The sequence below is a fragment of the Enoplosus armatus genome, chromosome 5 (genome assembly GCF_043641665.1).
Source record: "Enoplosus armatus isolate fEnoArm2 chromosome 5, fEnoArm2.hap1, whole genome shotgun sequence".
Lineage (NCBI taxonomy): Eukaryota > Metazoa > Chordata > Actinopteri > Centrarchiformes > Enoplosidae > Enoplosus > Enoplosus armatus.
The window spans coordinates 21,344,693-21,372,314 of NC_092184.1; the positions used below are offsets into that span (position 1 = coordinate 21,344,693).

The window sequence follows — 27,622 nt, forward strand, 5'->3', positions numbered from 1 at the left end:
TGCCTCTGAGAAGAAACTCAAAGCAGAAGTAAGGTAAGGGAGAGAAAGATAAAGTCAGTGTTCCTTATACTGTGTTTTCTTTCTTCCCCTTAAGACACATTGCTCTACCATCAGTCATCTATTTGCTTCACTGTCACACAGGCATATGTTAGAGTTGTCCTGTCATGTTGCATTTCATGAACTTTAAGATGCCCCTGACCTGCTTTATGTCGCCGGAGGGCGAGGAAGCTGCGGGGTGGGATGATGGGATGCAGGCTGGTGTGCAGTGTCCCAGCATGAGTCTCTAGGGTCAGGTATAAGTAAGTGCACATGTGACATGCAGTCATGTTAATACTTACATGTTGCTATTTATTTCTTTATTTCTTTGCTGTCATACCATGCTCCCCTAGCATGCTCTGGTTCAGTTTCGCAACTCTCACTCCAGCCGTGTGACTTAATCAGTCTGACAGACTCTGGATGCCTGGGGAAAGTCTCTCTCTCTCCGCAGTCCCTTTTCTCCTCAAGTTTACGCTCTCTGTGACAAACTCATTCTGGCACCTTTCGAAATGCAGTGCTTTCTGTTGGACGGACCTCTGTGGTCTCTTCACACTCACACACATGCATACACACAAAGACTAAGTGCACAAACTCCGTAGAGTACATGCCACACAGTAGGCATGCATAGACGCGCAGAGATACATGCAGGAACACACACAGCCACGAGAATATGCGAAGACATAAATACACACAAAATGTGTCTGAAAAGCAGGACGTACAGTGTCCCCCAGGCACACATATTATGCCTCACACCCCTCTCCCCTAGTTACCCTCCTCGTTCCACTTTAAGAGCTTACTCAAACAGCTCCCATGCATAAAGAGGAAGCAGTTCTGCTTATTGGTTTATTGTTATTGAGTGACATTCTCAATTAGTTTTCATCGGAGTCTCATGGTGTCTGACCTCTTGAGTTATTTTTTCAGACCTCATTATAAAAGCAATGGGATTCTACGTACATGGTGCCGGCTAACCTTGGCTCAGGTCCAATACATTCTGGCTAACAAAGTGGACTAAAGAAAACTTCAGCCTGTGGTTAAGGACCTCCCCGCAGGACTCAGATGCTTCACTATTTAATTCAGCAACACAACAGCACCCCGGTGGCATCTTCAACCACTCCACTTATTCTGAGAAACACTTTTTTTTTTCCTGGAAAAGCCAAATGGTAATCTCACTACCTCAGTCTCCCTTCTTTTGGGACCTGATTAAATTCAGACATAAAGCCTTTTCTAAAAGGTGGAATATCATTGCTAACAAAGCTGAGGATAGGATTTTTTTTTTTTTAATTATAACTAATTTAAATGTTAGTTCTACAACGGAATGAATTTAAACTCATGTCTTTCTAAATGAATTATAAAAAATGAAAAAGAGAGTGGGTTTAGAAAGCCTGTATCTCATGTCACAGGGGAACATCAGTGAATGAAAACAAGAGTGTAGGAGGCCTCGAAAAAGATTTTCACTTATATTAAGTAGCAGATGGAAAAAGAAAGTTGCACAGGATTGAGTAAAACCTTTTTGATTGACCTTTACTCCCCACGGTGACGAATCATTAAACTCACCTAAGACTGCTTCAATTAGCTTTACTTCTATTCTATGAAACAGACCCAGCCATGACTCACGCTCTGATCCCTGTCTTTTCTCACAGGCAGTGTGTTCACTTCGCCAAGGTGGGAGCTTTTATTCTTCCAAATTAAGTTTAACAACACTTACTGTGCACCTGGCAGTTAATTTTCTGAAGGGATTGTTGCATATTTTGGGGCTCTTTTTCCTTTTACATTTTGGCTGGTTGTACTTCCTTCTACATTTGGCTTGTGTTTTTTCCCAAGACAGAGACATAACATTGGAGTGGTCCGTTGGGACCCTCTCTGACCTGCCTTTTTTCAAGGGTCTCTAGATGGACAGCTTTCATACTGATAGCACCTGACAAACGTTTCCCCTGACATACCATTTCAGCCTCCTCACATCTCTTGTCGTTTTCTTCCACATGCCTAAGCATTTTAACGACATAGGCTTCCAGGCTTTCTCTGGCCTGGCTAAAATTGATGGAGGCAAGGGTCCTACGGAGCAGAACAATCTGCCGCCTTTTTTCTCTCTGGAAGGCAAAACAAGGAGAGAGGGAGGAGAGAAGCAATGGAGGGGGAAGATTTTGAGGACTCCGATAAGGGACATGTGTTAGGTCTGCTCAGGGATTCTCTCATTATTTTCCATTTTCAACAGAAGCGATGATGAGAATGAAACATTTCCTATCTCTCAAAGTGGCAATTTGCCCATTTAATGCCTGTGTTATGCGGGCCTGACATCTTTTCATCCACCTCTTTGCACTAATTTAATTCTTTCTTTCCCTTTTATTTCTTGGCTGATAATTCTCACTTTATTTCCATTAAGCTTTGTTTGTTCACAGCAATCTGTTGCTTTAATTTATTAGAGCTGTCAGCTTAAATGATGTGGCGTGCCGACACGGCCCTGCAAATAGTGGCTCCCCCCTTCCTCTTCTCCTTTTATGGAAAGCTGCCCTAGTTTTTTACAGGGAGGAAGAGGGAGACATTACAATTAAGGTGGCGACATCGACCCCCTGGTGGCCATGCTCAGGGACCAGATGTCCTGTCAGAGAGATGCCGGCCCTCACCTCCAGGGAGCTCTGGGTTGAAATCTGGTTCATGTCTCAGAGGGGGAACACTACTGCTCCTGTTACATCATTAATTCAAGGATAATAGATTCGGGAAGTATGGGCCTCTTTTCTTTTTTTCTCTATCTATGGGCTGCTCCACAACAAAACTTTCTCATTCAGTTATTTGTTCATCTTCTTTCTTTTTAATTCACTTCCTGTTCCACTCTCTCCATACTAATGGTCAGGACCTTAGTTGTTCAAATCAACTTGATGCATGTCATGCATTAGCTACCTAGCAATACCAGAATCTTTAAAGCATGATAACCACAATGGCGGAATCAGATAGAGACAGATTTCAATCAGTATGTCTCAGAGAGTCATTCTGCATTAACTGATGGAGGGAATTGGCATGGCCTTTCGGAAAGGAAATAGTCTACTTGGCCTGCTAAATGTACTTTTTTTGTTCTCACCCATCTTCAGGCTGAGGATGTTTGACAGATGCCCGACTATCTGTGCTGTATAAAGTACATGTCATTTCCCTCACAGGAGGCCTTAGAGGAAGTGCGATCACAAAGAGACCCCACAATCTTCACTTTTTCATTTCCAAGCCCTGGACACTGCCTTTCTCTCTCATTTTGTCCTGTTCTCCTTTTGTACAAGGCGGCTGCTGGTTTTTGAGATGAAAGACACTTGTTTGGCAGCCTTCAAAGAGTCACAGAACTCTGAAAGTCACTTGTGTTGCAGAGCTGTTCATTCTCCATTTTATATCCAATATGGAGGTGATGATCAAAAGGATCAGAGCTGAGGGAGAAGCTAAAAGATGTCTGCTTTGGAGTAAACAACAACAATGCGAATCCCCAGACCCGCACAAGGCTCTCTTTTAAGGATTGTCCTTCAGATAATGCCAGAAAGTAGACATATCACTATTCCTATATTTGAAAAGTGTCTGAGGTATTGATTTATTCAAAGGTTTCAATAATCTTATCACTTACAGCTATCTTTTCTTGCTATGTTAGAAATTGGACAGATAGTTATAGATAGACAGTTTTTTACTAAATAACCTCGGTCCAATGTATCATATACTGTATTTGATTAATCCATTAAACTGGTTCTGCACATCTTAAGGAAAAAAACAGAGGAGACATATCAAAGCATTGAGCAATTACAAAGAGCCTGCACATGAGGACTGACAGTAGACTCCAAGCCATTAACTCTCCACTCAGTGTGGAGCGCACCCATCTGGAGGAGACTCTTTGGGCTGCAGGAGATCCAACATAAATTTATGAGATGGTTCCTCCATGTTTTAAACGAGGCTGTGTTGGAGTTTGTACAGCTGGGTCTGAGTAAATTGCATTTTTTAACGAAAGCCTTGTTAATAATTCACGCTCATAACCTGGGGAAAGTTTATGGGCCATGCACTGGAGGTGATGGGGGGATTGGTGACACCCCAGAACATCCCACTGTGTTCTGCCACGATCATCTTTAGATGCCCTCCTGCATTTTTAATGTCCTGCTGTGCCGGTGTCACACAGTGTTGGGACAGAGGCATTGACTTTTCTCAACTAGATCACAGAGAAACATAAGCTAAAAGTCACACATGGGTAATTTTAAAAATAATAACATGAATCTCTTATGTTACTCTACTACTCTGCTGCAAACAAACAGCCCTGTGTCCTTTGGAAAAAAACATTGAGAAGTAGTTTGAACCAAAGCTGTTTAGAGTAAGATAGGCAAACAATGTGAAGTAATAAAATTAGCATACAACGAAAGCGAGGAATAATCACATTTGTGCTTGTTTGCGCATACGCACAAATACTCTACTCACACAACAAATACATTGGCATTAAGGATTAGGGCTGCAAGACACAGATATGTTTTAATTTGTGACAAAAATGCTCTTCCTTTAGAGATTTACTTTTTTTCTTTTCCTGTCTTTGTTGTTCTTTCTTCTCCTTTCATTTTCTTTCCCAAGCACTAAATATATTTGTTTACCTTGGAAGGCATTGTGTTGTCATTACCATCATCCGTCTACTATTAGATAACATTGCCTTCCAGCAGGGAGAAAATCCTCTAGTCATCCTGAAAAAATGAGAACAGGTCTTTTACCTAAATACTACTTTCCCCCAACAACTCCATGAAATCCTTCAGATGTACTGTCTATTTTCTCTCTCTATTTTCTGTGTGCATCAGTAGTGACCGTTGCACTCCACATTCCCCATGGGAAAATAATTGTACGTATAAAGACGGTTCATGGTCAAACATAGATTTCATGTATCACAAACCCAACCACTGCAGAGATATGTGCTTTCAGGGAGACTACAAATTTCAGCAATAACACTGCCACCATTTTCCCCAAAATGCCTCATGGTTATCAGTGATGAAATGGGACCTAAATTGCAGTGAACCTGAGCACAGAGCCTCTCCAAACTATGATGACACTGCAGGGTAACCAGGGTGCCAGCAATTGACAGTCCATTTTACAGTAACTATCCACTGGTCCTACTTCCTGCTCTTAAAAGAAGATGACTTGACCATGGTGGACCTGCCCATCCACCATACCCATCTCGCCTGATGTTAGTTCTTTACAGGCCGCCATCCACTCATCCGTCATTACATGGGCCTTTCTCTAGTAACATTATCGCTTTAGATAAGGCTTCAATAAACTGCGCATGGCTTTTAGGGTTCTCTCTCGCCTCTCTAATCCAATCTCTGATGTGGAGTCTGTTCATCATCATGTACCGCAGGTATTTTCGGTGTCCCTGTGCTCTTCGTTGCACAGGAAGTAATGGATGGCCTTGCCCTTGGTTCACCCCAAGGCCTTCTGGTTCCTCCTCAACTGTTTGTCTTCAGGTTGTCTCAAATGGGTCTGCCCTGTGGTGTTTTGATTTGATTAAATCAGGTTTAAAAGGTTAGAGACAGAAGGAGGAAAGGGGGTTGCCCTGCCCAGTATTGTGAGCCAGTCCTCTGCCATTTAGCATTGGGCAGTGGCCAAAGGAAAGTGGAAAACTGAAATGACTTCTGTGCTCCTTTGTGATTTGCACTAATGTCCCCCAGGGATTGAGCAATGACCACGGCGAATTCCCCCAGGACGCCAGCCAGATTGAAACCCCTGCCAACAGATTTGAAAGGATAGCAAATCATTTAAACTCCCCAATGTGCATTAGCATTTTTTCAGTGCCCGGGCCAGCCTCCACAATATTAAATTGCACTTGATAAAATAAAATAAAAATCAGAGAGTGCGACAAGAGCTCTTCAACCTCCAAATCAGCAAAGTGAATATTGGAGTGGCCTCTAAAAAATTAATTATACTTTAATTGACTTTGTTTACTCTATTAGGTTTCTGACATCCACTTGAGGTGTCCAGCTGATAAAGAAAGGACTTAAGATGGAAGATGCACCGAGGCGCTGAAAGGTGCGGAGTGGCAGAGACCCAGAGTAGTCAAATACAGTATATCTAGGGATTGCCTTCAGCCGATCCTGCTTGTGACACCACATTATTATGGCATATAAAAATAGGCCATGTGTTAAAGTGGGCAGAGTGAATCCCAGCAGTACCATTTCAAAGAAACATCAGAAGCACACCGGCTTGTAATCAATACAGCTATTTTCTTGTATAAGGATATATTAATGTTTGAGGATCAATGCAAAACTTTATTTATAACATGTCACCGAGCATATTAATACTGTTCAGCCCTCGGAGCTCACATACTCCAGGGTTTCTCATCTGTTATTGTGCCCTGGCAGATTGCTCTTTGGTAATGCAAGTGAGGGTATGGAATGTATGTGTTTGTGTGTGTGTGTGTGTGTGTGTGTGTGTGTGTCTTTCTATGTGATGGTTGTGCCAGCCGAAGCTTCGCCTCATAAACATCTATAATGACACAGAACCACAGGCATCACGCTGAATTCGTCTGGAGACCAATAGAGGGATTTTCTATCAACATGCAAACCAGGCATCCCATGTCACAGATTTCCTAAGACTGGTGACAAATGCTCCTGCATTTCCCTCAACAAATAGGAACCAAGTTGGCACAGTGCCAGAATTAGTGGTGCTGAAAGAGTTTTTTGTGGGGGAGGGGTGGTATGCAGGGCAGTTTCTGCCTCCTATGCTAACATTGCGAACCCCACAAGTGAATGGCCCTTTCTTCCCAATTGCTTAATTGTCTTAGTGGGACAGGCAGGTGGGTCAAAGCCTCATTTGGCATCTGGTGAAAAAAACAACAACAACAAAAAAAAAACATGCACATCTACACAGTGCATGGGAGTGTTGGGGGAGGGTGGCAGCATTAGACATTTTTCATTCTCAATGCTGCACATCCCCCCCTTGGCAGATTTTAAAAGTTTTGGCTTGGATCAAGAGCAAGTTTGTGCTGCTATTGTGTCTGATGTGCTTTGTTGAATAAAACATCTTTTGGTATCAGTGCCAGATCAAATAGCCTTTCAAAAAGCCATGCCTCTCACCATCGGTGCCCGGTGCCATGGAGAGAACTCTTTTCCCATCCGTTTATTAAGTAGAAGCTACCGAGCCCTTCCATTTAGTACTGCTGAGCACAATTTAGATATATCTACTAAAATGGAAGCACACAAGTAGGGAGGTAATGCCAGAGGCACAACACGACGTGAGACTGTCCCACACCATGGTGTTTTACTACTGTTCTCAAGAGTGGACTTTATTATATTGGAGTAAAGCCCCAAGGTTTGCTTACAAACGGCTGTACTGTACATGCTATCTATTGCCATTGTCGTTTTCAAAACATGATGTTGCACAGCAGTTGTAATGGCAGGCAGAGACACATCCACATTCATCCACAGGTGAGAAGCTTCTCCCTCCCCAGATTCTGCTTGTACAAGTTAAAAGGCTGATTTGCATTTATATTACCATTCAAGGCTTGCAGCTGTAATTGTCGTGGCACAGACTGAATGCACAGACACCACACAAACTCACATGCATACACACACAGACTGAATGCATGTGAAGTGAGCAGTATGAAAACCTGCTCCATGAGTCCATTGTTATGAATCTTTGGCATGAGAATGTTGGGACAGTGAGAAGCAGAAAAGGAGATGAGGAGAAAACTGGAGAAGAGGCGAGGGGGGTGAGTTCATCCAGGTGTAATATTGAGCTGTCCCAGAAACTTCCCTCCAAACACTAGGAAGTCGTTATCAGATCAGCAACCCAATTCCTCAAGTGCCTCCTGTGCTGAAGCACCACATGCATCTTCCAGGCTCTTTTCCCAACGCAGCCCTTCACAATCACGTCGATGCATTGGCTGGCTGGTTTCGAGCAATAGTGGGACACATGACATGACACAGGTTGCAGAACTGTGCTGCGGCGGTGCTTGCATGTGATTTACTCAAGTTTATAGCCATAGATCTGCACAGATAGCACCATCCTAAAGAAAAATGGGACAGAAAGTTTCAGGCAAGGACGATCAATTTATACATGAACGTTTTTCACATACAAATTAGTCTGCCTGGCATGGCACACAGGTTTCTGTAGGTCACAAAAGCTCTCTGCGTAAGTTACATGTACATTACTGAACTTGCATCAGCCTCTTAGGAGATGTAACAACATATGTAAGTGGCTGTATTTCAAAATGAAGGTGCACATGCACTCAGCATACAACTCAGACACTCAGCTACAGCCACACCTCCGATCATGCACTCAACCTTAACCTTCAGACTTAAAGCTCCACTGGCCTGGGTGTCAAGTTTAAGTATGAAGCATATATTCAATAAATTCTGTGTGACCAACAAATAATTAAAGCATATTGTATTATTAGCGAAACCTCATTTTGCGCCCACTTAATCTTCAAATTAAATCTGCAATCTGTAACATTTTGCACAAACAACCCACAGCAGAGATGACGGAACATGTAGCTGCACCTCGTTGTTGCAACCCGTTTTCTGAATGGCAATGTATGTATGCTCTAATTGTAACCTGCTCAATCACAAGCTAACGGGTGTGAGACCCAACAAACTTAATCGAGATTTCTCATTAGCAGAGCAAGGAGAGCATCTCCAACTGCCTTAAATGTGCTGTTCCACTACACTCCACCATACAAGTGGATGTGATAAGGATATATTTATTACAAACATTACAGCTCTTAGACTTATTTGAATTTTTAGCCTAAGCTAAACATTGCTTTACTCCACTGGCTGTACCAACATGAATATCATTTTGAAAATGAATAGAAAATAACTAAAGGATAAGATGTTATTTGCATTATGGCGGACTACAGATTTTTTTTTTTTTGCCACTCTTTTGTTTATACATTTTACATTTTCACCCACAGAACCTTGTGTTCTTGTTTTGCTCACCTGTTTCCATGACAGATATTGAGTCACACTCAGTGGTTTCAACCATGCACAGTAAACAAGGAACAATAGTAGAACTCAGTATATACAGTGTAATTCCTGGAACAGGCAAAAACTCACTCATCCCCTGTGGTGAGAACTTTCATGCAGTTAAAAAAGGTGAATGTGAGACAAAATGAACATTTAAATTGAACATTTTCTCAGTGTGAATGTCTTCAACAAAAGTCTTAATGTCTCAGATTTGCAAAGCAGGGTTTTGACAAGAAAGGAGAAACTTTGTATTGTTACATTGTTTGAACCCACCTCGTTGAGCACCTGTGTTCTACAAGCAATCACAGATCCCACTAGCAAGTTAAACATTTCTATCTATCAGAACCTCGGCTAGGTAGAGACAGGATTTGCAGAGAAAAGACACAGTTGAGCTAAAAACACCAACATTTTTCTTTTAGCCCTGCTGTGCCAATGCTTTGTCCTCTCCAAGGAAAAATAACACAGTATGATCCACCACTACTCTACTTACAGCACCCCCACAACTGCACACACACAGCCCTGTGGAGCTGCCTGTAGTTGCTTTTGCGGGCAAAACATAGCATGCTATTTCCTGTGCATTAAACTGCAATTTAGAAGCCATTAATCCATCCCTTAATCTGTCACCAAATAAAATCCCGACTAGGGTTAGAGAGGGCTTCTTCAGGCTTCCCTACATTTAACGGTATTCTTACATGTAACTCTTTTTAAATATCATCCAACCAGAAATATCTCTCTCTGTCTTCCAAGGATAATGTCTCAGATGGATGGAGATGTGACAAGAAGAAGTGCAGATGCTAACCCTGCCTTCACAGGTGACCCAGTGATCACAACAGCATCTGGTTGAATTACTTAACACTGCCGCCCAACAGACATGTAATCCGGGATAATGCCCTTTTGCTGAGTGCTTCAATCTGGATAAATTCATCCCCAAGGAATGAGATCCAGCAGCAGAGTCTCAGCGAGAGAGAGGAGATGAGGGGCTTGGGGGTTGATTGGTTGGTACTAAAGAAAACTGTTGGGGCTGGGGAGAGAGTCTTCTAGATGGATAATGAAGCCCAACAGTAAACAGCTTGATTTTGTTGACTGGCTGACTGACTGTATGAGAGGAAGCAGATCATTGCCTGGTTTTCCAAGAACACTCCAAACTAATCATATTCCCTTCCCTGGCTGGCCTGAATCCTGACAGACTCGAAATGAGGCTTTCATCCAAACTGCAGTCACTGGATATACTGTACTTACTTAGATCCTCCATTCTTATTTTGGTACCGCCTACAACTGGAATATTTGGAAGGTCCTGTTCTTACATGAACACATGCCTATTACTTTAGCATTATCTCTACATCTATGTTTATTGATTGATTGATATATTTATTCATGTAGTGTTTGAATAGTCGTTGAACAAGCTCTTTGTTTTCTTACAGGGCATCAACCGAATGCAAGTCTTGGCCAAAACTGATTTTTCTTGGAAATAGCATCTCTTGTTAATGCCACAACCACTGCCAAACATTGGGACTTACAAGTTCCAGCTGTCCAGCGGCAGCCTCTTAGATTATTTATTCATATGTTTACTTATTACCATAAATATCCAACAGGGCACTCGGCTCAGAGGGATTACAGTGGGCTTAATCTATCGTGGCACAGAAATGAGCAGGGGTCACAGCGGCCGAGGTGACTTAAGCTGGCTAGCCTTGATGGGACATGCAGCACAAACAAGAAAACAAACTGCATGCCACTGGGCCCCATCATGAACCGATGACATCATCTGTCACTCACTGTGTTTGCATGGCATGATCCAGACAGGGTTAGCATCACTCAAGCCAACTGTCATGTATGGTGACTGGGTAAGTCACCCGGACGGGACAAGGACACTTTAATGTTTCCTACCAGGAATATTAATCATCCTGTACCATCAGAATTCAGACAAAGCTCACGAGCAATTGAGTCTCCATTCTGAGGTTGCTAGTCATGTTACTGGTCTTGAAAATATGACTGCTGGAACGGCAAAGCTTCTGACAACATGCAAGAAAAATGTACATTGGTTTTATTACGATAGAATGGGTATAAATCAATTAATTACCTCTGAGTTATTATGGTCATAATCCATGCATTAGACAGCAGTGTGTCTTGCTTACAAATTACTATTCATAATAATGAGGCTGAAAATTGGTATTTCTGTTTGAGTAGTGTTGTGCAACGTAATGGGCTGTATTTCTCTCTTTTTTTTTTCCTCTTGGAGAAGCGAGAATGATTTCTCCGTCTATAAAAAATCCAAACATCCAGACATGACATTGGAAAGACATTTAATTATACTTTGGTTGAGAAATATGTATCAAAGCCTGCCGCCCATGAAAAGCGGATTTAGAGACGTCAGACAGCAGTTAATAGACAGCAGTAAATGAAATAGGGGCTGTTGGGGGTACTAAGACATGCTTTCCAGGACTAAGAAACAGCTTAGTCTGGCCGTGTGGTGAAATCGGGAGTTCTGACACAAAATATATGGGGGGGGGTTGGAGATGATGAAGGCGACTGAGGGGGGGGGGGGGGGTGCAGGAGATTTTTAAGAAGATTGGGATTTCATTCTTGTGCAGCAGCACTGCCCCTAGTGGGCAAACCTTGAGTCAAGGATAAGCCAAAAAGAAGATTTAATAAAAAACCCAGTAGCCCAGACAGTTTGCATATTCATTTCACAAGGCGTCATTCAGACAAAGAAAAACAGAGAAAAAGAGACAGACACAGACATAGAGGAAGAGAGGCAGAGGGATAGAGCCCATACACTTAACGTTGACAATGTGTGATTTTTCTCTGGCACATTTTCTTCAGAGCCTGGCACATCCGGTACAAGACTATTCTTAAACTGCCCCTCCTCCACCAGGACATCATGCTCTCACATATTTCACCCTTTCCCCCGACAGAGGCTAGCGTTTTCAATCACACTGGGGAAAAAAAAAAAAAAAACATAGGGAGAGAGGGAGAAATGTGCCGCTGCAAGGTGAGGAATGTGAGCGACGTTGGACACTGTATAGATTGGGTAGGAGAAGGAAAGGGGAGGAGGTGTGGTGAGGAGATGGACGAGGTCCTGGACAAGTTTGGCCTGAGGTGAATTTGTTCCTGGAGACTGTCTCCCAGATTCTCCTGACTGGTGCTGTGTCATCTGTCACTGGCAGGAGAGGTGACAGCGAAAGAAAAGGTGCCCTAGATGCGCTAACAGCCCAGCCAGGATGGAGCGCAACTCGCAACACCTTTCCTTCTCCTTATTCTCCCTCTCCGTCTCACTCGCTCCGGACCATCTATTTCTCAAAGTTGAGGGAAAAAACTGCTCAGTGCCTATGGACTGAATCTTCTCTCATTTTCACACTCTCGTTCTTTCTCACTCTCTCGCAGGATAGCTGTGTCTAAGTATATGACTGCTATGGCTCTGTCCCCCTGTTCATAAAAATGAGATTGTTTTCCGCAGCTTTCTGCTGACACCGGCTCAGCACATAAACAGAGCCGTAATTTGTACAACAAAAGTAAGCTACAGGGAAGCACTTTTTTCTCCCCAGAGGCGTGAATAGAGAGGGTAGGTTGTTATCCCCTGTTTACCTGGCAGGGAAAGCAGTATTTTATATTATGGTAATAACCAACTCTGCTGAAATGCACAGCAATCCCATCTCATTCCAGTTGTAGCAATCGCCTCATTCCAGCTGGTACTATCTGAGATATGCTGTTAGTTGTTCCTAGAACTGTGGCTAAGCCAGTGATGGTATGTGAATGAAAATATGATGGGCGCAGAATAACAGTCCAAAACAAAGTGTACTTGCATGTGAATAAATCAAACCAACTCTGCAGTTTTAATGTCTAATACAACTAGGAGGTTATTCATGCTCTACACTTGGAAATAAAGGGCAATAGCGATACAGTGGATGTGATGAGTTGTGGATACAAAAATTAGAATGGAGGAGAAAAGACTAATGACTGATCATGTATTCCTGCATCACAGATGGTACAGAAAGACTACACAATGAAATTAGGGGAACAGAACACAAAAAGCAGCATCAGGAACAGTTACAGCAGCTACAGTTCCATGTCATGATGCACTATAGCTACCCCGCAACAAAAGCCATGACCTAGAGAGAAAGCTTCCATTGCCTTGACTCATTCCACTCTCTAGGTCGACTTACACAGCTCATGTCACTGTTCCAGGTCATAAAGAAAACAGACAGTAAAGCTGACACCCTCTCTGGACGGGATCTGCGCCTGTTAAAGCGCAGGAGATGCTGAGAGGGAATTTGAAGCTTCAGTCAGTTTCAAATTGTTCTGTCCTGATATCATTATTTTCTCCATGATTCTATGTGAAAAATTAGTCAGCAGAAGAGTATAATCACAGCAAATTGGTGTATTGGATGAGTAGTGTCTTTTTCTTTTTTTCTGTGTCACCGGCTATAAACCAACATGTGGAAGAGCTGAATTTCAGTGCCGTAGAAAATGGTTTTGTTTCATTTGTTGCCACTGCGAGCAGCAGCGTGTTACCGACTTTGAGCTGTCAATTTCAACACAACGTGTCAACAAACTGAGATCTGACTGGATTTTGCCTTTTCTGTGCTGTTTTTCAACAAAAGGTTACATCTCCCTCTGGGAAACATCTATACACACACACACACACACACACACACATAAATAGACACACAGGCACACACATTCATTCAGCCAATGCCCTCCTCAGAATGTTGTCCAATGTGACGGGGTCAGACTTTGAAAAGGGGGGGTGTCTGTGTCATTGACCCCGACCCCGCAGAGTGTAAAGCAGGGCGCTTGCTGTGACGCTAGGAGCTGACAAACACCCACTGTCTGATTCAGCCCTGTGTGCGCCCGTATATATCACACAGACACCAGAGAGGTAGAGTTCTGCTGTAGTTTACTCACCTCTATTGTTTTCCAAAGACAACCACCTGGTGGCAAGCTGGGGAAACAACTAATCCATCCTCATTCTGTCCACAAACAGACTGTCTAGGAATAAAAATAACAACAGCAGATACTGTCCAAAGGGCTGCAGTTGGCAACTACACTCATGAGTCTGCCTTTTGAAGCATTTCACCGTTAACTTTTTCTCTCTCTTTTCTTTTGACCAGACCCCCCGTAGCTGGACTCAATGGGTTAAGGCTGTCAGTTCAAAACAATGTGACTCAGGAGTGAACGCTTGACTGAACTGGACTGGGGTTAGAGGGCTTTGTTTGTGTGTCTGTGTGTGTGACAGGAATATCAAGCCCGCATAGGAAGTATTTAACTTGTCTAGTCTAAAAGCGATGACAAACTACTGACGGAGAAAAGTGCAGGCTGCAACTATTCGCAGCTCCTCAGCCCCAGTACTGCCACACAGACTTGTTCCTCTAATTTCCACCTTTCTCTTTTACATCAGACATAATAGTGCACCATGGGAGTGCTATATTATAAGCAGTTAAAAACATAGATGGTAGGACGAGCTCACACATCATAGCAAGATGAATTCAGAGCCGCAGTTCCCAGCCAGCAAGTCACATAGCAATCACAAGCACGCAAGATGTGATGAATAAGCAACTTAATCTGGAAAACTTACCATGTCCGGAGATCCACAGGAGCAGAAGGACCCAGGGGATCATGACTGGGGAGTGGAGAGGGCAAAACCTACGAAAAACAGTGGGCGAGTGTAAAATTGAAGTTGGCAGGCACAAACACATGCACGAGATGAGACAGTGCTCCTCTGTGCTGCTGGGGGGGGGGGACGGATGCTACAGTCCCTTAGTGGTGTCTCCTTTTACCAGTGGAAGGCTGGTAGTCTGTCTTCAGTCCTTCTTTTCTTCTGCTGATTCTTCCTCTCCTCTGTGTCTCTCTGTGTCTCTCTCCTCTGTGTCACTCTTCAGAGTTGCCGCTGGTCAGCTCTGCCTCGCACGCTCTCTTGTTGATGTGAGCTTGTAGACTTTCTGTGTCTTCGCTGCTTGACTCTGAGCCTGCACACGCTCACTCCTTCTCTCTCGCTCGCACGGCTTCTCGTTGCCCATCCATTCTCAGTCTCTTCAGCCCCCACTTGCTCCCCCCCCCCCCTCCTTCTCTTTCTCTCTCATGCTCTCTCTCTCTTGCTCAACCACTCACATAGCAGACACAGTCAGGGGATAGAGCTCCACAACTAGACTCCTCCCTCCCTCCCTCCCTCCTTCCCTCCCTCTCTCTCTCTCTCTCTCTCTGTCTCTCTGCCTCTCAGCCTGGCTGTCTGGGTGGCTGTAGCTGAGTGTGAGGCTCGGGTCCTCACTCTGGGAACGAGAGCTGCCATGGGAGAAACAGAGAGGGTGCAGTACCAATTAGAATGAGAATAGGAGCGACTTGGCCTCTATAGCTACAAATAACGCAGACATCCACAAAACAAAAAGTGCAGTTTCACCCCTCCTCCCAGTGAAGACCCCTGCCTTTTTTGGATTCTATGGACGGCACTGAATTTTGGAAACCATGACCTGCCTTCCTTGAGAATGGATAAAGACCACATTAGCATTCCAGACCAAAGCTGTAGTATTCATTCGTATCCAATTTTTATCAGGGGTGAATTAGATTCATAGTCACTCAGTCAAGAAGCCATGATGCAAGACGTCATAAAATGCCTAAATGCACTTGCATACTTACTAACAAGTTTCCTGGTTATGCCTGTTAAATATTTAAACAGGGGCATTTCTTTCCTCTGCTATGTTCCAGGCCAGGCTCGGTCCACATATAAAAGAGAGCCCTCCATGTCCTACTATTAAAACACTATGCTCTACTGAAGATTAAGCAAACTAAAGGGGCCCAGCAGGTTTCAAGGCTAGATGTGTTCTATTTAATTAGATACTTTATGCACACAAATTAATAATTTGTACCTCAAATTAAAAACATGTACCGTTAAGTAAATTTACTCCCTCAAATAATTCTAAATAAATACTTTAGCCTAAATCTTTTTTCTTTTTTTTCCAGATGACTTGGTGATTGTAGCATTAATAAACTCTCAGGTTGTCATTGCTATAGATGGAACCCTCTAAAAGTTTGTGTCCTTACCTTACTATCTGTTAAATTTGTACCATGTGTAATGTTTACCATTGTTATGAGCTTAGTATAGTTAAACATTTGATAATTAGCACTAAGCAAAAAGTACATTCTCAAAAGTACCTTACACATATCCGTTTGCATGGCTGTGTACTCTGGTCTGGTTGTAACCATGGCTATTGTTATTGATTGCGCTTTTCATGTTTGTATAGTTTCCATTTCTTCTTTTAATACATTTTAGGCAAATCATAGGTCCTGAAAATCTGTTTTTAAATAATCTATAACCAATAAAGCCTCTTAAATTATGAGCAAAATATCTTCAAGAGGAACACAACAACACACTTCCCCTTTGACTTACGGCCGGACCAACCTCTACCTGTGCGTGACGGCTACCTTGTTGAACTGCTGCGGCTCCCACGAGTGCGGTGCTGCTGCTGCCAGCCCTGTCTTTCTACTTTGACTTTTGCCTTTGACAATGGCCATCAATAATAGAATGTTTCATTTCATTTCATTATAAATTTAATCTTTATTTAGTTTAGACAGAAAATGGTTAAGAGGTGTGTTCTCAATTGTAAGTTTTCATGTCTGTGACAGATACAGACATTGAAATTGTAGTGAAAGGTGTGTAATGTTGCTGGTATGACGTCAGTATGACTTTCAACAGATCATTTTCACTGTCTTTTTGCTGAGAACCACGCGTGTCACCCCGAAAAAATAGGCTAAACCTAACCCTAATAAATAATGATTGACATTTAAATCTGGACTAAAGAGGCAGACCTCTATTAATATAAGATGTACAGTAATGCCCAGTACGGCTAGATCAGAGCTCTGATAATGACACGGTAAGCACTGCATGAGGGCCTCGTCTACGTCATATCAATTTAATCCATCCCTTTGACTTCCTAATCTAATCAAAGGGCCAGAGGATGACAGGTGGTCTTTTCATCAGTGCAACTAACAGCTACACACAAAAACAACCCCAGTGGGGCTGAACCAGAGGATAACAGATTTGCATTCTGCCTAAGAACATGATGAGTAGGGGCAAAGAATAACAATGGAGCTTATGTGCTTGAAGGTTGAGCAATGAGGGTAAACGAGGTAAACAGGCACACACATTTGTATGTCCACAACCCATGATCCCCTACTTGGTACAATAAATCCTTAGCCTGGATTACATTTTGTCTTTAATGTCAGAAAAAAATAATTTGAGGATGATGAGCTGAACTGCAGTCATGCTGTTTGTCTTGTCATCAATATTAAATGAGAAGGTGTTAAATCTGATCCGGACTAATTTTGAGGTGTAATATTTAGAAAGAGTTTACTCAGAGGATCTCTACACATAACATATACCTGTAACAACACCAGTGTTTTACTATTTTTACAGCCACATGTAAAGTGTCGAACGGAATACACAAATTCCACCCAAAAGAACAAAGACAATGAAAAAAAAAAACATCAACAACATGCTTTGTATTATAATGTTCATACACAGGCAGAGGGGAAACATTAGGAGATGTGAAGTCTACTAAAGGGCTCATACACTGTTAAACCCACAGTGCACCCACAGGGGGCATAATCTTAAATGACTCGGGAGACAGGGAACTCTTCTCAGAGTTTAAGAGCCTCTTTATACCAGCTATGAGCATAATCCACAGTCAAAAAGTGAAAGTGAACTAAAGCAAGATGAAGATATAACATTATTCGGTCAGTGCTGCCTCTAAATCACCCATATTCTTAACTGCAGGTCATCTCTACAAGAGCGATGAGTTATAAACTGGAATTCAGTCACCACATGTATTTAAAAAATAGCTGGTTTAATAATAAATATTATATCTTCCTTCCCACATACACCATGCCCATAGCGGAAATGGCCAAATTTAACCCAAAACTGACATTTATTGGCAAACTGCCTGAAGTGTGTCTTAAATGGATTTGAGGAATGCTTCACTAACAGAAACATTTACCTTCAAATCAAATAATCAAAAAGACAATATACCCAGTGTAAAAATAGTTAAAATAGTACTCTAGCATTGCACCCAGACTCACAATGAACAATTAAGAAAAAAAACGTATCAAAATTGCTGCAGCAGTTCTTTTTCATTCCAGGCATTCTTCTTCCTTGTCAAAACCTGACGTCTACTTTACCCACAATGCAACTTGACTTCGGTGGGAGATTGCATTGTGTTATGCTAGTAGAAGCTAATGTAGCCTTGAGCTCTAGCCTCAAGCAGAGATGAGGAGCAGGCTACTTCGTTCTAACTCCTCACCCCCAGATTTCTTTCATTTTAAAACTTGTAGTCTTCAGCCAGTCAAGGCAATTTGTCAAATTTTGAGCAGCCCCCTTTTGTAGCCACAAAAGGCTTTATGCAACTTTTATCACATATGCAGTAGCACTCCCGAAGACCTATAAACATACTTTGATGTGTAAAATCAATGGAGTTTCCCTTTAAGGTTTCATGGCCACCTTGATAACCCTTAAACTTACAACTAAAAATCAAGAACAACAACTGAAAAGCAATACATTGTATGAGAAACAAAATAACGTGTGGGGCTGCCTCACTGCTGCTTGCTTTGCACAGATACTTGGAAGTCCAATGCAAATATTGTCTTGTATAACTTTGGTTTTGGTTTTTGCCGAGTTTAATGTGGCGCAAAGCCACATTTCAATGAACATGCATCTGAAGCCTTCAAGCCAGGCCTTATCATTTAATGTAACTGTGCCACAAAGAAATACATGTCTATTAAAATACTAATACTTACTGTATGCCAGAGTGTTGTCACACAGGGATATGGGATTGATTTTCATGTTAGTCCGACTTTCAAAACACAGGGTTATGCAGAGCAACCAGCAGTTTCTCTTCGAGTGAGAAATGGCAATAAATCTTATTTATTCAGTACTTTCTCAAGCCTGCATGTCAAAGCTCAAGGAGCACATCTTGCACCGCACAGCGAAAAAGCAGCTCCTAACTAATTTAATTAATTAGGTTGGGCTTCAAAGTGACCTTTGAAACTTGAAGGCTTAAAAATCTCCAGGAAGAGATTGAGAATCTATCCAAAACTAAGAGCGGAGAAAAAAGGCAATTTGGAGGACATGAGTAATGCTTCATGGCACTAAATGCTAAATTGTTTCTGGAAAATGTATGGCAATGCAATTGCCATTGAGGAAAATAAACAAATAATAATTAATTTTGTAACAATATGGCTGCTGTGGGAGAATAAAAAGAGAGTTTTGAAGTGTCAAAGCTGTACTGCTTGTTTTTTTTGTTCCATGCCACCTTTTCCAATATTTTACCTCCTCCCCATTCCTTCACCAGATGAAATGCAAAGTCTCACTCTGATACTCAAAAAGTGACACATTAAGATGATGGACAGGCACTCTGTTTTTGAGCTAAATAGAAAGTGACATATCTGTTTATTTCTCTTGGGCCTGCATATCCGCTGTTGAGACACCGAAAGGTCTGAAACACTGCTATCAGTGGATGTGTGTGTCCCAGTGTGCATTTGTATGTTACGTGTGTGTTACCACCAATTTGTATTTTGAAATTAGCAAATCAGCCAGTTGTCTTTCAATGAAGGACATCCACTCAATCTTTGTCTGTCAGATGATTCCCCAGAGATGCTACATCTCTAGCCCTGATGCCTCAGATTCTCATTCTAATCAAGTCTGCAAAGTGGCCGAGCAGAGGATCTAAATGAATGGAATTAAACAGTATGGCAAGGTGTGGGGAGGAAGCAAGGAGAGTGACGACATCTTATTTTCATCCAGAGCACTTTTTAAGACAAGTTCCCTCATTGTGACAAGCAGGATGCTGGTGGCACACTGTTCATTTACATTTCATTTGGTACTAAATGGAAAACAATGGGAATATATTTGTTGTTTTATTTTGTAATCTCAGTCAAATAATTACTGTATAGCATAGATTAACATTTATATTTCCAATGAACACTTCATCAAATCTGACCCTTTGGCTTAGTAATTGCTGCTGCCAATGCTCACATTGACAGTAAAACAAATAAAGGTCATAACATCAGACATCTTTTTGTTGCACTGTGTCCCTTTATCTGAATGCTTCAGCATTACTGAAGTCTCACTTACATTCAACACCACTTTCTCTCACTTTCACTCTGTTCAGTATGCTGATATAAACTTAAGGCATGATTATGCATTGAAATTAAGTAAAATTCAAGCTTCACAGCAAGAACTGAAAGAGGAAAACTGCAGGGTTCAAGAAAAGGAGTGAGAGCACAACTAGAGAAGCCGTGGCTACAAACTACCCCAACCATTAATCAAACTAACATGTGGTTGCTGAATAAAAAATTATGTATGCACATTGCCGTTTGATCTCTATTAATCACCCTAATTCCTAAATACTACTAAAATACTAGCATGCACTAAAACACTTTTTTGTCCTTTCTTTCTATGCCTTTTTTCTTTGAGTAATCGGTGTGGCTATAAGGTTCTATTCCATTCTGCTTGTTGCAGGTTTGTATTGTATGTGAAATTACAACAACACCATTGTGGGCATGATTAAACTCCAAATAATGTCCACATGATGAAATGTAGATGTCATCCCATCAGACACAACCAAAAATATTTTAGACTTTATGTTGACTACATTTTGATGTGTGGGAGCTACTGTGCTAAGAATCCCACTATGTCACAGTTGGCAAGCCCGACATCAAAGCCAGCATAGCGGCATTTCTTTGCCAATATGTCCTTTTGTTCATGTCAACTGAGATAATTTGGTTTCCAAAGCAAGCATACAGCCTGTTAAGCTTGGAGCTCTTCTCTGACTCAAGTCAAGTTTACACTGCTACAGGGCGGCTGGGTCATTTGACTCTTCCCCATTTGAATTTCATCTTCATTGCACCGTGGAATGGAGGTTTTTACATGGTATGCAAAATAGCAGTATAGATTTGTTTGCCATGCTCATCTGGAGACAGGTAAAGAGCAATGGTCAGCTGCATGCATCTCAAGAAAGCTTGTCAGGGGTCATGGGGCTTTGCATAAATCAAGCTGGATTCCCTTCCTGAGAGGAAAATGGGTACATGTTGTTTTACATCTGACAGATCGACCATCGACAACTTCAGTGCATGCATTACCCTTGCTGCTTCTCTTCCCTGACATGGTGCGTGGTAAATAAAAGCAATGTGTTGAACTCTGGATTTGCCCCCAGGCTTGAGGAGGACTCTCTGTATATCAGTGGAAGAGAAGTAAATACATCAGCCAAAGAGAAAAACCAAATTTCTGTATGTTATTCCAATCACATTCTGTAGACCAGTGTGTCTTTATGAACAGAGGTCGTTGAGGTGCCTGGCATGACGGCATTCAGGTCCTAATTTAGGGATTAAATTAAACCAATTTTGTAAAACTGATCTTAAATAAGAAGAAAATGAATCAGAATCAGGAAAAAGTAATTTGAATAAAAGAAAATACAACGTAAAATCAATAATCATATTAACTTAAACCTTTTCATACCATTTTGAATTATTCCCTCAAAAATGTTATTAAAATTGTCTTTATTAAAATAAAAAAAATGTTGAACAGTTAAACCTGGCCATGTTTGTTTTCTCACACTCTAACTTACAAAATTAGTTGTTTTCCTTTTTTGAAATTGCAGACAGACATTAAAAGTGCCTTGAGGCAAATCTCCAAGGGAAGCATCCCCGTGGAGGATATGTTACACTGAATTGGGATAGCACAAACACGGGAATGAAGCATTTCTTCTAAAAAAGGGAAGTAAAATGCTGACGTTATGCAGAAAAAACCCATGAAACGGGCTGATTCAGCCCATTACCAGCCTACATTAATAATATTCAGTTAACCTACTGTAAGTGTTTTGCCAGTGGTCTTAACTGAAAAGGCAGAATGAGCCGCTAAGTCTGAGCATCCCAGATGCCCAAAGCCAAGCCTCTACCATCATAGACAAATTACTCTTGAGAAAATGTGAAACCCATAGAAAATGATATGCAGGGAACGTTGCTTTAAATTTAAATGTATTTCAAACTGCAGTACAACACAGGCAGGTTTTCAAATGTGTGAGAAAGTGATTCTCATGAGGCGAGAAACTGGGAGCCTCATTAAAAATACTGCACTGACACTGACAGATTTGTCTTCTTAGCGTAAGCGCATCACCCAATCTATAATATTAGCTAATCATAAGCAGAGATCAAGTTTGTGTTCAGTCATTTGCTTTTGCTGTGTTCAACATACCATCTGATGGGGGTGGTACTTGCTACTGTGTTGTTGTCTTGAATGGACTGATATTCACACTTTACTATATTCAATTCAATTTATTTTTTATTTTTTAATTATTTTTAACTATACTAAAGTTAAGATTTTTATTGTTAACATAGGGACATTTTTGAAATTTTGAATAGTCTCCTTGGTTGCTACTTATGAAGCTACATTGGACACATTTAGATATATAAGCAGGTATTGCCCTTGTCATAGCGAACACATTGACTTCCACAATAACTTATTCATTCTATATAGATAAAATGAATGTATTTATTTATGTATATACATATAACACTATGCACAGCTTTTTAAGTTACAAAATGTATTTAAGAATTGTTATTTCTGAAGCTATGTGATACAAAATCTATATGTTGTGTGCACCAAATCAATTCAGTACAACAACCCATTGATGAACAGCAAAGATTTGTTCCTGAACCACACACCAGCTGGCTTTCTGGGGGGTCTCTGTGCTCAACAGTTGTTGGTGTGGATGTCAACTGTCACTTGCCGTGGCCAGTTAACACCATTCACACAAAATCATTAAAGATGTGTGCACCTCAGACATGCCAATCTGATCCAACACCAGATTCACACAATAATTGCTCATAGGCGCACAGAAAAAGCAATTCAATGCAATACACAACCGTGTGTATAAAAGCACATGCTGTCACTTGTCTTAATCAATGATGGTTGTACACTATTGACAGGTGAGTGCAAAGAAGCATGCACACACACTAATTTAACACTAGCGCACTGAAATTCAAACAAAACAGCTGTCTGTTAGCAGTGTTAGACTTACTTACATACTCCTTCTGACGTTAAGACTGACAAGTTTCCACATTTCCTCCGAATTAAAAACTGGCTCTTCTACAGGTAAATGGTAATATGATCTCACTTATATAGCGCTTTTCAACCTGATTGCCACACCTCTCAAGCTAGCAGTAAAAGCTGAAGTTAGCGTGCTTCTCATTTAAAGTTTAAAGGGGCAATAGAGAGAGTAACAGCAGGTGTTAGAAAATGCAGTGCTGCTATGTTAGCTGTTTCTCAATGCTTCCAGTCTTTAAGCTCAAGCTAGGCTAAACACGTCCCAGAGCTATATCTAAACTGAGATCAGTCCTGTAGCCAGAGGAAACTATACTATTTCATTTTCTATGTCTATGTGGAATCTCCTCAGGACCAGCTGCGCCTTACATGCATGGCGTATCAATCAATAGTGGACCGTGAAACCTTTGCTCAATACTCTCAGTGAGTTTTCACACATTGCAGTGAATGCAGCATTGTTAATCAGTCTCATTTTTTTTCTTTTTACTTGAAAATGAATTTGGGGGTGTTTAGGGGTGCGTAATGGGGCGATGGAGACACTATGTTTGTTCTTGAATTGATAACGCACATACAGCACATATAGTAAGTGTATATATATATATATATATATAGTATATTTGGTATACAAGTTCTGTCATCTGTTTCCTTCAACTTGACAGATTCTTTTCACATTTCTTCATGCTAGTAGTAGTTGTAGTACACTCAATGTGCTGTCAAGTATGTTTGGTTTTAAACTTAAAGGCTCGTATTGTTTGGATTAAGTCTTGGTTGATGCTGTGACTGGGGTAATCATTATTTTCAAAGTAAAAGCATTCTCTCCAGTTTGAAGGATGGCAAAGGTTTCTTTGGCAGGTGTGGACAATCCTGTTAGAGATGGTGTTTGTGTTACACCTTAACCTCTTTTTCCACTGAATCTATCTTCTGTTTGTACAGCTTCCCAGTATGAAGCTTTTCTGCCAAGGAGATTTAAATATATAAGCAAGGAAGGGCAATCGGGTGCTATCTCTGAATCCATACAGCTTTTTCTTTCAAGAAATGAATCACACAACACTGTTGCTGTGTATATACATTTCCTTGTCTTTACTGTAACAATCATTCAACATGTATATGTGTTGGAAAGAGCTGGATCCAGCCTTTTCACATACAGAACATATGTCTCTTCCCATGGTGTGAAAGCAGAAATACAGTTCATACTTTTTAAAAAGTAAAAGTAATTATTCTCTATTCCAATTGCAACAGAAAACAATTTGGATAGTCTGTAAACTGTGCGCAGTAACAGTAGAATATAGCACAGTACATCAGTGCAGAAAAGCACAACTACAGAGAGCTGCCTGCAGCTGACTTTTTCAACCCGTTGCAATAAAGCAGGCTAAAATGATGCTTGAACGCTGTTATAAAATATGCAAGAGTTAAGAAAAGGCAACACTGAAATTGTTGCTCTTTAGCCAGGTATTAAGCAGCACTAAAGGGAGGGAGTTAACACAGAGGAGAGGGAGGCAATGGCAATAAATTGTAAATTGTATATTCATTTCTGCATATGCATATGATGGTATTGTTTTTTAAGAGAAAAAAACAAACAAAAACAACAAACATGACAGACAAGATACAATATTTTTTGGTATTGCGGCTACCTCTAAGTAGTTCATTAATTATGTACTACCAAATTATGTACTACCTAAATGTAAAAACATAAATGGGCATCAGGATTCATACTTTATATTGTTGTCTGTATTACTACAGTAGCTGTAGCATTACGTTTTTACCAGTTACTTTATGTTCATGCAGAGTGTGTTAATGGGGCTATTTTTGTTGAATGAGAGCTTTATGTGGGTCAGACTGTGTGTTCCTTTGACAACCTCTGAACACTGCTGTTCCGCTGCAGTCTTGATTAATGGCCCAGCGAGTGTCACACTGACCTGAGATGGAGGGTGTTCATCGTTGTCAGAGACAGAACAAAACAGCTCAATCCATTGGGTTTTCTTCTATGTTCATTGCCTCACAACAATAAAAATAATAATCATGATAAGCAGTAATTCAAAAATGATGGCTTTGTTGTTTGATAATGTTGTCTGTTAATGTAAATGGAACAGTATAGGTGATCACTTTTCATATGACAGGACAAATGCAGAATAAATATACATCCACTATGATAAAAGGCTGATTTGTTTGTGTTAGACTGAGGTTAGCCATTCATTATTGTAACCATTCCTTTTAAAGGCAATAGCTTTTTTTTGTTTACATTTTGGTCGAACCCATTTTGAACTGCATCCTAAACTGAATGAATTACAGGAAAACAGTCTGGAAAGTCTTGAAAACCTATATATAGTATATGGCTGGACCGTGTATGGTCAATGTGCTAAATTGTGGCTAAATTGTTTCATGGAAATGAGGACTGTCCACGCCTATTCATTTTGAAAGAGCAACGGCCAATGGGAAAACGTCAACGCTCGACCGAGCAATGATGTAACTTCATCACTCGCTCAGTAAGTCTTTTTATTTTATTCAGCATAATGGTTGTTCCCTCTGTTCCACTTTACAGTATGTTCTTTTTTTTTAAGAGTGCGCCTTAAGGAAATAATCAATGGCCATCTCTATATTTCAAGTGCTGATGAGTTATTCAAATAGATGATTCTCCTCTCTCAGCACAAAAAGGGAAAAAGAAAGACACTTTGGTGCTGAGTGACACTTCAATTAGCCTCTTGTCCTCCACTACTAATAATCAGATTGTGAGGCGTGTAAAGGACAGGGCAGGTCATTAAAGTATCCTCAAAAACCCACAAGATTTACTGTAGGCTGTAGATTTTGCTTGTATTTGCTGACAGCCATATAGTGCTGCACCCACTCTTGCCCTCCCCAGATGAAATAAAAGCTATCTTGCTGTAATTGCTGAGGAAAACTGATTCACCAGTGTCAGAAACACTTTATATGCCCTCTAATTTCGTTCAGCTCTTTCTTCAATTGCCAGGCCTCTTGCAGGGCCCCTCATCTATTCCATTCAGTGCTCTTCAGTGTGATGTCGCTGTGGACCCAGATAACCAAATTACGTAGGCACACCGTTATGACAGTGTAATCAGACAACCAGAGATTTGTCGATATTATCTAACAATTTATGTCGACACCAGAAAAGAAAAACTCCACGATTAGCTTGTGTCCTACATGCTGCAGCACCGAACTTTGTTTAAAGATGTATTAAAATGTTGTATTCAGCAAAGTAACATCATTTGGATAAAATAAATAGATAATTCAAGATGAAACGTTGCACTTATAGCACCATTCCCAGTCAGTTACAGTAATAGGTGCTTTAGAGTTCAGGCTCATTGTTTGGTCTAGCATATTATGCTTTAGTGTGATGCTGCTCAAGACTGTTAACTCAAAGCTTGGCCTAGCTTAGCTTTTTCAAACATGTTGTGCCAAGTCTTCTAAGTTCTAGGCTGAAAACTGTGAGTGGCACTGGCAACAGTCAATGGGAATTTAACTCTAGGGGTAAGAATAGGGAATGAAACAGAAGAGAAGTCACCTTTAACAACAATGCACACTAATGCAGATAGCTTGCATCAGCAAGAATTCCTGGTCCACTTGGACCAATGAATATTAAAGCCTTTATAAATCAACATTAGTTTCTAGTTGAAGATTAAGTGAAAGTTTTCCTGGTAATGTCACCTTGAAATATTTCCATTGGGTAATGTGAATGTGACTGTAAATGTTCAGTGCAATGAAGCTCTATATTGTAACAGCTTGTACAGTGAACTGCTCTGGAAAAATGGGAGATTGAAGATATTTTGAGTGACAGAATCAGGTTGTGTGTTGTTGTGTCATCTTCATTGGTGACGCCTGTCTTTGTCCAGTTGACTGGTGTGAACGGACGTAAAGGCCAACCGTTTAGTCTGCACTGCCAATGTCGGGCCATATTTGACCTGCGTCCAACACATTTCTTCAATACTTAGCAAATCGCTGTCAGCCCACAAGAACAGGCAGAAACTTGCAAGAAACAAGCTAATGGCCCCGACACATACTATAAACTACACTATAAACTTATTTCAGTAAAATGTAATTATGTGCCAATGTGTACATTATTATTAGTAGTAGTAGCATTAGTATTATTAAGAAATAAAGCAGAGAACAGCAACTGCACACATGAAATTACAATGTATAGCTGAAACACCACCACTTCACATCATTTTTTTAATCAATTAAACTCAATGCCAAGGGAATATTACAATCTATGATTCCTGTGCAATCTTACATGAAGCGCTAAGTCTACTGTCTGAGAATGCTTCATATTAATAGGGATTCATGTTTAAATTAGATTATAATGACACAATATATATGATATTATATTGCTGGAATGCAAGGTTTTAGCTGGGGATACACTGGATGAAGTCTGGTTGGGTAATGTGTGTGTGTGTGTGTGTGTGTGTGCATGTGTAAACACTGGGTAATTTGTGTGGGTTTGCAATTAGTCCTTCCCTATCAAGCTCGATCTGTAATATGGCTGGACCATCATAGAGCAGCAGGGAGTCCGTTAGTGTAAACTCAATTGAGGAAACTGGAGCAG

General features: G+C 41.0%; 1 protein-coding gene across 1 annotated transcript in view; it reads right to left on the reverse strand.

Moving 5' to 3' along the window:
* Positions 1-14,677, reverse strand: part of kirrel3b (kirre like nephrin family adhesion molecule 3b) — a 148,383-nt gene extending 133,706 nt beyond the window's left edge. Inside the window, exon 1 of the mRNA XM_070905758.1 lies at positions 14,557-14,677. Coding sequence (XP_070761859.1) covers positions 14,557-14,677 — 121 coding nt within the window. The remainder of the gene's footprint in view (positions 1-14,556) is intronic.
* Positions 14,678-27,622: the final 12,945 nt, after the last annotated feature.